The 13665-nt window shown below is 43.1% G+C and overlaps 1 protein-coding gene across 2 annotated transcripts in view; it reads right to left on the bottom strand.

Moving 5' to 3' along the window:
• The window catches only part of LOC135519940 (dachshund homolog 1-like), a 273557-nt gene that overhangs the window by 79025 nt on the left and 180867 nt on the right, over window positions 1-13665 (bottom strand). For both annotated transcript variants that reach the window (XM_064945184.1, XM_064945185.1), the window contains exon 3: window positions 5815-5967. In XM_064945184.1, coding sequence (XP_064801256.1) covers window positions 5815-5967 — 153 coding nt within the window. The remainder of the gene's footprint in view (window positions 1-5814; window positions 5968-13665) is intronic.

Genomic DNA, 13665 nt, shown 5'->3' with positions numbered 1-13665 from the left:
AAGCTTAATCAATGAGGCCGCTGCGTTTGCAAACAAGGACCTGAGTTATAATGCAGATAATTGATTCTCTCCCCCTGTCCTTTCCTCCATCTCTCTCTCTTTATCTGTGTCTTTCTCTCTCTTTTATCCCTCTCTTTGTTCTCCCCTTCACGTGATGTCATTGTTTATTGATTCCTTCCTCCGAGGGGGGGGAGAGGTGATGGGAAGTTTCCCGAGTTTGTTTATCGCTGTGACTTCTGCTCCCCTTCTCCCTTCTCCCTCCTCCCTCTCTCCTTCCCCATTTTAAATTTTGCAAGCTGCCACAAGCAGCTTAACCAAAAAGGATTAAGTCCCATAGCCAACTGAGAACACAGATAATGCTCAGTAATTGGTAAAAAATGAAGATGAATGGGACAGCCAGATAAGGGCCAATTAGTTGCTCGCTGTGTACAGCTGTGGTCTTCTCCTCACGGAGCCCTCTCAGGGGCCCCAGCCAGCTCGGCAACACACACACACACACACACACACACACACACACACACACACACACACACACACACACACACACACACACACACACACACACACACACACACACACACACATATATAGGAATGAAGAAGTGGACAGTGGATAGTTTCTTATTATTATTAGATACATTCACAAAATATAGATTACTATGTATAGCTTTGTAATACTATAAATGACCAACCGCCTAGTTTTGGAGTATTTAGATGGTCTATTGTCCTGCTTATGTGAGGAGCTGGCTACTGTACCGGGAGACTTCCAGCAATTGGGCTAAGCTAACAATATGCTAACTTCAATCATCTCCAAACTGCACGCAGAGATATACAAATGTATTCCATGAGTTCATCTGACTAAGTAGATAAACAACCTCATTTTGAAATCTCGCGGTATCCCTTTAAGATGTACATGACAGCATTGTCTGGTTGATGACGGATGGAATTCCCACACCTAATTACAGACCAAATGTAAGGTCCATTACTGTCACCGCGGTGAGGTGGAGTCAGGTGCATGGCCAGAGAATGGGGGTTAGAGATGAAGAGAAAGAGATGGAGCTCTACAACATAGAGAGCATAAATAGCGATACATGATACGATCTTACTAATTACGGTTCCCAGAGAATCTGCCACTGAACCAGTCATGTCTATTTTAGAGAAAGGGGGGGGGGGCTTGAAAAGAGAAAACAGTAAAGAGAGGGGTGTTTTCTTCTCTTCTCTGTTCTATTGGCTCATGGTCTTAAACACTTATTTTCTTTTCTCACTCCTGAAAAAAAAATTGGCAGGTTTTTGTTAGTGGGCAGCAGCTGACAATGTTTTCTGTCCCGGTAATGAAGGTTGTGGTTGGGGTCAGGGCGTTGGGATTGAATGGCTGGCTGGCTGTTTATCACACTGAAAGGCCTAGTGCCACATGCGCTCTAACCTGGTTTTGTGATCTGTAATTGTGGCATTTCCTGACAGCCACAGGAACAATCCACATTGTGAGGGCCTCTGAGCCCCCTTTGAAAGCAACATGGATGCTCACACACACACACACACACACACACACACACACACACACACACACACACACAGACACACACACACACACACACACACACACACCACCTCCTTCACAAGACTGTCAGGGAGAATCAAAGAGAGCGAGAGACAAACGTTTTGTCTAATCAGAGAACAAGCTCTCTCTCACACACACACACACTGTCCTACCTCCCTTCCTCCCCTTTGACAGGATGTGTGGTCACTTGGCTGTGTTGAGTTGAGCTTGCTGCATGTTTTTCCTGATAAATAATAATGTTGATGCAAACAGGAAGGTCTATTTGTGATTCAGTGTTTCCCCTAGGCTTTTTTTTCAGCAGCGTTGGCAAGGTTAGTGTGTGTTGGAGACGGGGTGTCAGAGTGGACAAGGCCAATGGTGCCGTCTCCAGCCCAACATTTTAACGGCCCTTCTCTTAGCCACAGAGACAAAATGTTGCAATGTAATTTCCTCCAATTCTACACATTTCGACATTGGGTGGAGAGAACATTTTACAGTTTTAAAGCTAGTTTCCTGCAATTCTACACATTTTGCCATGGCTCATGCCATATTATTATGCTATTTAAGTGACTTAAATATAGCAAACTCAGTCGAGGCCCCATGCCATGACATTTTTATGAATTTTAGATTCTCCCTGACAATCTAGTTTTTAGTTTGGTGATTGTTAGTCTTCAAAGATGATCTTATTAAACAATACATAGCTCCAATAGCTCCAGTACATACTTTCTATCTGGCTTTAGTCATTTAGGTGTACACTGAAAATATTTTAACAACCCTGAAAATTAGTGGTGACAACGAATATCAATATAAGGTAAACAATGTGATTCATATTTCATATGTGGGAGAGAAACAGCGTGTTTCATTGACACCAACATAATGGCGGCAGACACACAGCATTCCAACTCCACCAACAGAATAGGGTGTCCTTCACAGTCTCTACCTCTGTCTTTCTCTGCCTCTGTCCCTTTCTCTGTTTCTACATCTGTCTCTGCCTTTGTCCCTGCCTTTATTTCTGTCCCTGCCTCTAACATTACCTCTGTATTTGTCTTTAATTTCTCTGTCTCTGCTTTTGTGTCTGCCTTGTTTCTATACCTCTGTCTATGCCTGCATTTACCCCTGTCTCTGCCTCTGTCTCTTCCTTTATCTAGAACAAGTAGTAGTAGTAGTATTATACAATTCTTACACTATCATCCTCACCTTCAACCCTTCTGAATTACTATTTTATTTTGTATTCACACTCTCTCTCTCTAATTCTCTTTAAAACAGAGCATTTATTCACTTCCTCATCAGAACTGCCCTGCATTGAGTCCAGACCAACAGAGCCCAACAAGGCAGTGGCCAAATCAAGTTCCCCTCTTGCACAGTCATACAGCTATATCTGTCAAGTGATTTAGTTAGAGGCCTGGATTCCACAGGCATAATGGACTATAGACCAGGACATATTAGGCATGCAGGAATCCAAGCTAGACATGGGACTAAGTACTGCAGGGAAGTATAGGCATTAGCCTAAGCAATATCCTAAGCAAGGTCCTGAGTGCTGAGAGTGAAGCAGATTATATTGCAAACATGAGCAAAACATTTATGCCCCTCATGGTATGTGTCAAAGGATCTGTTTTTGCTTTTGTTTTAACACAATAAATGTTCCCGAGCAATGAAAGCGATCCCTTTGCAAATATGGCCATTTCATTTAACCAGATAAGTAATTGAGAAGAAATTAAACTTTACAATAGCTGACCCTCCCTGGTCTATTTTAACGAACCTTTAGGTGCAACTAGCAATTGAAACATAGACAGAATGTTGCTTTTTCTATTTTAAATGTGGAAGAAGTGTTGGCTTTCCCTTTTTAAACATTGCTTAAATGTTGCTCTCTTTACGTTGTCCATCTGATAAGACTATACTATACTAATTTTGTTCCCAGACACTTCTGCCCAAAAGAGAAAGAGTCTGGTGTGGCCTTCTTTAGCCAATACAGAAAGACCGGGAGAAACTCCTGGTGCATAGGCATTGGCACCAACCAATCATCTCCCACATCTTCCCTATAACCCTCCCCCGTGTGTGTGCCCTACATGTCTTGTGCACCTCTTTTTAAGGAGCCACTCCTCGCAGTTGTGTGATTCGCTAAAACTAAATAATGACACATACTTTACCCAGTAAATGTTCCTTTCTCTCTCTGTTCCTTTCTTCCATCTGAAGAGACTATACTGTATCTCCTGTGGATTATCTAGATGACTTCTGCTGGCCACCCCTGTCACATGAGAGTGGCTGATATAAACAAGAGATTGCTGCGACACCCAGTAATCAATATAAGGATGGCTTCAGTACCAAACATAATTTGTCTCAGCAAGCCATTCCTTTGACCAAACGAAGCATTCATTCAAATCATAAATCTGAGGCCAATTTAAATCCAGGGAGAGTGAGTGAGAGGGAAGAGAAGGAGAGAGAATTTGAGACAAGCGAGATAGAAAGAGAGAAGGGGGGAGAGAGAAAGAGAGATGGGGCCTCTGTCTGCCTGCCGAGCCCCTAATGATTTATTTTCTACATTTCTGCGAGAGAGATTTGTCCATACGCAGTGACAGGTCACCTTCAAACACCAGTGGCAGACTGTTCATCACCATGCACATGAGCAACTCATCGCTGCAAGTAAATATTAAAGGAAAATAATCCAATTGATTGTGGATGGGGCTGAGAGGCGTCCCAGCCATATATTTCATTCAGGGAGCTAATGTCGTGACCGACGCACCCGTGCACACAAACACACACCCATCCACGCGCACACACACACGCCCATCAAGAGACATAAACACAGATATGCATACAGACGCACGCACGAACTCGCGCGCACACACACACACACACACACACACACACACACACACACACACACACACACACACACACACACACACACACACGCAATGGCACTCACACACTGCTGCTCCCTTCAACAGAATTATGATTCTTCAGGGAGTGCTTTCTTATGTGTTGCTGGCTGGCTGGCCGTGTGCTCAAGGTTACAATTTAAATTGTAAAAAGATAAAACAGTTTCTTATTAGCTCCATTGCCGTAGCCTTGCTGTTCTTATTCCCATTTATCTTGATTTCGGTGACCTCGTAGCCTCGTTTTCTCATTGGTCATAGACCCGTTTTCATTTTTTGGGGATTGATGACCTCAGAGCTCATTAATTGTGCTTTGTTCAATCTGCTTAGTGACAGCATCCTGTTTTTACCCAAATATACAGCGTCAAGTACTTCTGTCGAGAAACTTAGTAAGAGTAAGTGAATCGAAAACACTATTTAGTGTATCAAAGCTTTAGGGATTACATGGAGCCTATAATTTGTAATGGGCTCATAATAATTCAACACTATATTATCATTTTCCACAATACGCTAAGTGGCTCGGTGGCGATATGAGCAAAATCCGTCTGCATTTGTGGGCTAATAATTAATTGAAATGGCACATATTGAAAAAGCAATGCTCTTGCTGTGATTAAATAAAATAAATTAGAGACTGAGTTTATGGCTAATAGCTTTGGGATACAGTGTTCATGGATTAAACTTTGTATTAACAATGTCTGTGTTGTTTTTAGATTGGATACGAAGGCGGGGGATTTTACAGCGCAGTAGAGAAAAATACTTTACAGATAGAATGTACCATTGCATTACAAAGACGTGGACAAATGCAAATAATGATACAATTGTTTTATAGACATCCAACTTAATATACTAGCCAAGTTAGAACTGCAGTGAACATATAAGGATATTGTGTAGATGTTTCAACTGAACCTGTATTCTCTGAACTGTCTACACTCCGCTCCACACTGGCAAGAATAGGTATTTTTGGAATCCAGTACTTTAGCTTGAGAGTATCTTTGAGCTGTTATTAATTATATGTTTTATTTTTTATTTAACCTTTAACTAGGCAAGTCAGTTAAGAGCAAATTCTTATTTACAATGATGGCCTACACCGGCCAAAACCGGACGATGCTGGGCCAGTTGTGCGCAGCCCTATGGGACTCCCAATCACGGCCGGTTGTGATACATCCTGGATACAAGCTTGTAGTGGCTTGTAGTGGGGTTCAACACAAGCTGTATGTAGATGAGATCTGCAAACTCTGATACTCGCCTTGCTTATTTATGTGTCTGTACCGTTGTGTGCGTCTGCATATGTATTCATACCTGCATTGCTATCTGCATGCATGTCTTTGTGTGAAGACCTGTATGCACCTGTACGCTTGCGTGTGTGTGTGTGTGTGTGTGAAGGGCACAATGACTGGCTCACCCACACTGGAGCTGACGTCTCCGTTCTCACCGTCTGCCCCATGCTGGTTGGCGTTGCTGTGGTAGCCGCTCATCACCTCCAGCTTGATCTTCTTCACCTTCATGGCTTCGGCAATGGCCGCGTTGGCAGCTGCCGCCGCTGCCGCTGTCAGCCCTTAACACACCACACCGGAGAGGACAGTTAGATACACACTTAGAATGCAACACTTAGTTGGTCTAGAGCCGTGGTTGGATGCTTTTTTGAATGATTTATTTAAATGTTTATATTAAACATCTTATGAATGATTTTATGAACCATTAATACATCATGAATAACTAAAATGTGTATAGTGAATGGTACACCACTCAAAGGACAGCCAGGCAACTTGACACAACTGTAGAAAGCATTGGAGTCAACATGGGCAAGCATCACTGTGGAACGACTTCGACACCTTGTAGAGTCCATACCCTGGCAAATTGAGGCTGTTCTGAGTGCAAAAGGGGGTGCAACTCAATATTAGTAAGTTATTCCTAATATTTTGTACACTCAGTGGACAAGCTAGCGTGTCTGAGGCCCAATGAATACATACAGTGTATCACATACTGAATATGTACAGTGTATACATCAAGAACATTGAATAAAACATTGATTGATAGATACATTTTATTTAGGGTAAAATAAATGGAAAAAGTGTCATTCAGCTATACAAATGTACAGGTGTGGTTCAATGTAGATGAGATCTTCACACTCTGATACTCACCTTGCTTAAGCCAGCCTCTCTCTCTCTCTCTCTCTCTCTCTCTCTCTCTCTCTCTCTCTCTCTCTCTCTCTCTGGCTCTCTCTCTCTCTCTCTCTCTCTCTCTCTCTCTCTCTCTCTCTCTCTCTCTCTCTCTCTCTCTCTCTCTCTCTCTCTCTCTCTCTCTCTCTCTCTCTCTCTCTCTCTCTCTCTCTCTCTCTCTCTCTCTCTCTCTCTCTCTCACTCTCTCTCTCTCTCTCTCTCTCTCTCTCTCTCTCTCTCTCTCTCTCTCTCTCTCTCTCTCTCTCTCTCTCTCTCTCTCTCTCTGTGTGTGTGTGTGTGTGTGTGTCACTGTGCTGGTGTGCATCTGCATATGTATTCATACCTGCATTGGTATCTGCATGCATGTCTGTGTGTGAGTGAGGACCTGTATACACATTCACGTGCACATGCGCTGTTCTGAGTGCAAAAGGGGGTGCAACTCAATATTAGGAAGGTGTTGCTAATGTTTTGTACTATCAGTGTATATGGCTTTTCTGAAGGCCAAAAAAAGAAGGGAGCCACCTGTGGTCGGTGGGCTCCGAAATAGGTTAGCATAGGTACAACTGTCCCAGAGTCCCGAAAAAATGACTGATAATGACTAGCAGGAGACAAGGATACAATTCACACTTTACTCCACACCCAAGGAAGGCACACATGCACAACTTTACAGAGGAGGGAATTAGTGGTCGTGGTTTCTACAAGAGAGAGAAATACAGAGAATGTATTTACATTGTGGTAATAACAGGCTAGTGACTGTATAATGACAATAGAGAATGTACATGATAGCAATAGCATACCAGATAATTATGCAGTCACAATGTGCTATGGCAATAGGCAATGTTACATCAAGGCATCATACAGCAACTTGTATCATGGGCTAATCAACGAGCATAGCATCCAAAGGGAACAATATATACAAAGCAATGAGCTAGCACGCTAGCTAGTCCATGGGCTGGCGCGTGTAATACACTGCACAGCATGTAGGAGCACAACTGACATTCTAACATTAGCACATATGGCAAATATGGCTAACATAGCACACAGTAATATGTACAACAGCAGATGGCACGCTAGGCTACAGAGCACAGTTATATATGCAGTATACAATTAGCGGCTGGGCATAGCTTTAGCATGCTAGGTGACTACGTTCATGTGTGAACAGTAGGCCTCTCGAACAGGGGTATTTAAACGAGGATCTGCATTTTTTTCAGCTTCCAGGAATTGTGTACAGGTCCTTGCGACATCAGGCCATGCATTATCATGCTGAAACATGGCCAGCGGATGAATGGCACGACAGTGGGCCTGAGGATCTCGTCACGGTATCTCTGTGCATTCAACCATAGATAAATGTAATTTTAATGCCTGCCCATATCATAACCCCACCACCACCATGTTCACAATGTTGACATCAGCAAACCGCCCGCCCACACAATGCCATACACGCTGTCTGCCATCTACCCGGTACAATTGAAATATGTGAAGAGCACACTTCTCCAGCGTGGCGGTGGCCATTGAAAGTGAGCATTTACCCACTGAAGCCATTACGACGCCGAACTGCATTCTCCCTGAGACGGTTTCTGACAGTTTGTGCAGAAATTCTTCTGTTGTACAAACCCACAGTGTCATCAGCTGTGGGTATGTACAACCCACCGGTGAAGAAGTACTGCCAAATTCTCTAAGACGACGTTGGAGGCAGCTTATGGTAGAGAAACAAACATTCAATTCTCTGGCTACAGCTCAGGTGGACATTACAGTAGTCAGCATATCAATTGCACACTCCCTGAAACTTCAGACATCTATGGTATTGTGTTGTGAGACAAACCTGCACATTTTAGAGTGGCCTATTACTGTCCCAGAACAAGGTGCACCTATATAATCAGCTTGTTGATATGCCACACCTGTCAAGTGGATGGATTATCTTGGAAAATGAGAAATTCTCACTAACAGAGAGGTAAACAAATTAGTCCAGAAATAACAGAAATAATCATTTTGTGAGTTTCAACCAAAAATATCAGGGATGTTTAATTTCTGTTCATGAAACATGGGACCAACACTTTACATGTTGCGTTTATATTTTTGTTCAGTGTATATTGTGGGGAGGTCATTAGAATGAACATCTATCTACCAAATCTATTCATTTTATAATGTTGATTATTTGTCATTGCCATTATCATTCACCAAATCAGTATCACAGATTATTGTGGAATAGACACAAATTGCTTATTGGAAATTTGTGACATGCACACAAAATAGTAAATTTTTTCTTGTGCAGTACACAATTTTGTATACAGTGCATTTCAATCACATTTAAAGACAGTACGTTACTTAATACATAAACAATAAGTGGGAGGTTGGTCAGGGAGGATGGGTGGGTGGATGTGAACGTCTAGCAACCCAAAGGTTGTGTGAATCTCATTATGGATAACTTTTTCACTAATTAGCTGCCTTGCAACTCTTTTCTACTTAGCATGTCAGCTAACCCTTTCCCTGACCCTAACCCTTTAACCTAACTCCTAAACCTAACCCTTTATCTACTTAACTAGCATGTTAAATAACCCTAACCTTAACCCCTAAACCTAACCACTAACCTTAACCCTTAGCCTAGCTAATGTCAGCCACCAAGCTAGCCTATGCGTTATGAAGAAAGAAAATTGTGTAATACACACAAAATGCCTTGGGGTTGAAAATAGTGTAATACACACAAAAAAGTACAGAAAATCCTACAATGTGATTTTCTGGAATTTTTTTTCTCATTTTGTCTGTCATAGTTGAAGTGTACCTATGATGAAAACTACAGGCCTCTCTCATCTTTTTAAGTGGGAGAACTTGCACAATTGGTGGCTGACTAAATACTTTTTGCCCCACTGTATATATTGAAGCAACATCCCAAGACATCAGTCAGAAAGTTAAAGCTTGGTCTCAAATGGGTCTTCCAAATGGACAATGACCCCAAGCATACTTCCAAAGTTGTGGCAAAATGGCTTAAGGACAACAAAGTCAAGGTATTGGATCAGCCATCACAAAGCCCTGACCTCAATCCCAAAGAAAATGTGTGGGCAGAACTGAAAAAGCATATGCGAGCAAGGGAGGTCTACAAACCTGACTCAGTTACACCAGCTCTGTCAGGACGAATGGGCCAAAATTCACCCAACTTATTGTGGGAAGCTTGTGGCAGGCTACGCGAAACGTTTGACCCAAGTTAAACAATTTAAAGGCAATGCTACCAAATACTAATTGAGTGTATGTAAACTTCTGACCCACTGGGAATGTGATGAAAGAAATAAAAGCTTAAATAAATCCTTCTCTCTACTATTATTCTTACATTTCACATTTTTAAAATAAAGTGGTGATCCTAACTGACTTTAAAACAGGGAATTTTTACAAGGATTAAATGTCAGGAATTGCGAATAACTGAGTTTAAATGTATTTGGCTAAGGTGTATGTAAACTTACGACTTCAACTGTATATAATTTGCAATTTATATGAAATGCTACGAATCCAATTCGTACAGCATGTTATGAATTTGTTGCGCTTAAGATCCCAGACTGCATCTTTAAAAGTACACATAACAGCATATCAGACAGTACACCTTGACCAAGAAATTATATTTACTGGAGGAGAGAAGGGTCTATTGGTGAGTGGTCCAGCTGTGTGAAGTGCAGGGCAGAGGTTTATGAGAGATCTCCTCACTTTACCACTGCTTGCTTGATACTGAGAAAGATCTTATCCACATGTCTACTGGACAGATGCCCCGAGGAGATGCAGATGGGCAGGGCCAAAGGTGGTGATGGGCGGTCAAGTGTCCCAATCAGAGGTCACTGGGAGTGTTCCAGAAAGACCCCTGGCAACAACCCCTAGCAATAGTGACCAGGGCCAGAAGTGTGAATGACCAGTGGATGGTAGCCTCTTCTGGGGCTGGAGAGTCGTAAAGCTTGTCTCGTACCAGGGACAGAGAGAGGGATTTAGACAGGATTTCATACAGCCGCCACAAAATGTACAGTGCCTTGCGAAAGTATTCGGCCCCCTTGAACTTTGCGACCTTTTGCCACATTTCAGGCTTCAAACATAAAGATATAAAACTGTATTTTTTTGTGAAGAATCAACAACAAGTGGGACACAATCATGAAGTGGATGACATTTATTGGATATTTCAAACTTTTAACAAATCAAAAACTGAAAAATTGGGCGTGCAAAATTATTCAGCCCCTTTACTTTCAGTGCAGCAAACTCTCTCCAGAAGTTCAGTGAGGATCTCTGAATGATCCAATGTTGACCTAAATGACTAATGATGATAAATACAATCCACCTGTGTGTAATCAAGTCTCCGTATAAATGCACCTGCACTGTGATAGTCTCAGAGGTCCGTTAAAAGCGCAGAGAGCATCATGAAGAACAAGGAACACACCAGGCAGGTCCGAGAAACTGTTGTGAAGAAGTTTAAAGCCGGATTTGGATACAAAAAGATTTCCCAAGCTTTAAACATCCCAAGGAGCACTGTGCAAGCGATAATATTGAAATGGAAGGAGTATCAGACCACTGCAAATCTACCAAGACCTGGCCGTCCCTCTAAACTTTCAGCTCATACAAGGAGAAGACTGATCAGAGATGCAGCCAAGAGGCCCATGATCACTCTGGATGAACTGCAGATAACTAAAGCTGAGGTGGGAGACTCTGTCCATAGGACAACAATCAGTCGTATATTGCACAAATCTGGCCTTTATGGAAGAGTGGCAAGAAGAAAGCCATCCATAAAAAGTGTCATTTAAAGTTTGCCACAAGCCACCTGGGAGACACACCAAACATGTGGAAGAAGGTGCTCTGGTCAGATGAAACCAAAATTGAACTTTTTGGCAACAATGCAAAACGTTATGTTTGGCGTAAAAGCAACACAGCTCATCACCCTGAACACACCATACCCACTGTCAAACATGTTGGTGGCAGCATCATGGTTTGGGCCTGCTTTTCTTCAGCAGGGACAGGGAATATGGTTAAAATTGATGGGAAGATGGATGGAGCCAAATACAGGACCATTCTGGAAGAAAACCTGATGGAGTCTGCAAAAGACCTGAGACTGGGAAGGAGATTTGTCTTCCAACAAGACAATGATCCAAAACATAAAGCAAAATCTACAATGGAATGGTTAAAAAATAAACATATCCAGGTGTTAGAATGGCCAAGTCAAAGTCCAGACCTGAATCCAATCGATAATCTGTGGAAAGAACTGAAAACTGCTGTTCACAAATGCTCTCCATCCAACCTCACTGAGCTCGAACTGTTTTGCAAGGAGGAATGGGAAAAAATTTCAGTCTCTCGATGTGCAAAACTGATAGAGACATACCCCAAGCGACTTACAGCTGTAATCGCAGCAAAAGGTGGCGCTAACGTATTAACTTAAGGGGGCTGAATAATTTTGCACGCCCAATTTTTCAGTTTTTGATTTGTTAAAAAAGTTTAAAATATCCAATAAATGTCGTTCCACTTCATGATTGTGTCCCACTTGTTGATTCTTCACAAAAAAATACAGTTTTATATCTTTATGTTTGAAGCCTAAATGTGGCAAAAGGTTGCAAAGTTCAAGGGGGCCGAATACTTTCGCAAGGCACTGTATAAGGTATATTTTCACCTCAAATTCTAACACTCGTGGACGTGTGTCCTCTGTAGTTGCCACGTAAAGTCCAATGGCGTTTGAAAGGCACCAAGACTGTAGAAATCCTGCCTCATTATGTCACCACCCCTTCAGTGGCATGTGTGGAGTGGGCAGTGGGGGAAGAGGTGCCTTTGATTTAAGTCTGTCCATAGTGTCTGATTTAAGTCTGTGCAGCAGGAGTCAGAGCGGTCTGTGCCTGTGCCGCTGTAGGTGTCCAGGTTGTTGGAGGAGGCCGTCACACGGAATTTGGCCAGGCATCCCTGGTTGGAAAGGGGAGAGAGCACTTCTCAGGTGGAGGCTCTCCTACAGGGGCTGGATAGGCATAGCGGTCCGGAGGCAGAGGCAGGCCCAGATATGGTCTGGGCAGTGGACCCAGGACTGGTGCTGGGTCAGCTGATAAGCCGAGGATAGGGACAGGCACTGGACCCGTGGCTGGAGCTAGGTTGGGCGACGGCAGTAGTCTGTCCTTATGGGCCGATGAGGGCCGTGGACCCAGCTCTTCAGCCGATGGTTTTGGGCCTGTGTTGGACCCAGGACTGGAGCTGAGTTGGCTAGTGGGTCCAGGATAGGGCCGGACTGGTCCTCCAGGACGGTAGTGCACATCAGGACCACTACAACGTAGAAAATAGTAAAACTAAAGAAGAACCCTGGAATGAGTAGGTGTGTCCACCTTTTTGACAGGTACTGTATATAAATAAAGATATCCCCTGATGTTGACCCTTTTCGCCCAGTGTCTGGTGACATCTCGGCTCGCTGGAGCTCTGTTGGTCACAGGGCAGAATGCAATACTGGCAAAGGCTTGTCTGGTTCAGATGATGCATGTAGTGGCACCGGCTGGAGTGCAGGATGGTGCTTGGCTGGCTGTTGGGACGACTTGGGCCTGGGCAGCCATTGTTGAGCAGGCTTGGGCACTTGCTGGTCTGGCTGCACTTATGTCATTGGGTTGGCTGACTAAAGCACATTAGACGGAACTGGGTGCGGCTCATTGAAAGGACTGGCGGCAGGAGACGTGGAGGCAGGATTAGTTCCAGCACTGACCTGGTAGTGTGAAGGGTTGTCCGTCGTGGCATCGGTTTTGGTGGCAGGCTAATAACAATGTAGCATGTAAGATATGCTATGAGTAATAGCACTGCTATGTAACAATAATAGCTGTAATGTACACAATGTAATGACTAGGGATTAGCATGTAGCGGCTAATAGCACTGGACTAGTGAGCATGACATAGGACACAATATATACATAAACACACTATGTACATTAGCAGTGAGCTAGAATAGTATACAATATACACATTAGCAGTACCTTGTCGTAGCTTAACACAGTAAGCTATACAGTAAGAACAGTGTGTGCTAAAAGTCCAAAGCATTAGGAAATAGCATAAAATAGTAAGCATAGGCAATAACTGTAGGCTAGCACACTAGGCTAGGGTACAGGCTAGTATGCCTCA

Source organism: Oncorhynchus masou, chromosome 29, assembly GCF_036934945.1.
Source record: "Oncorhynchus masou masou isolate Uvic2021 chromosome 29, UVic_Omas_1.1, whole genome shotgun sequence".
NCBI lineage: Eukaryota > Metazoa > Chordata > Actinopteri > Salmoniformes > Salmonidae > Oncorhynchus > Oncorhynchus masou.
Note: the sequence above shows the minus strand (reverse complement) of the source record. Positions and strands in the feature narration are given on the sequence as shown.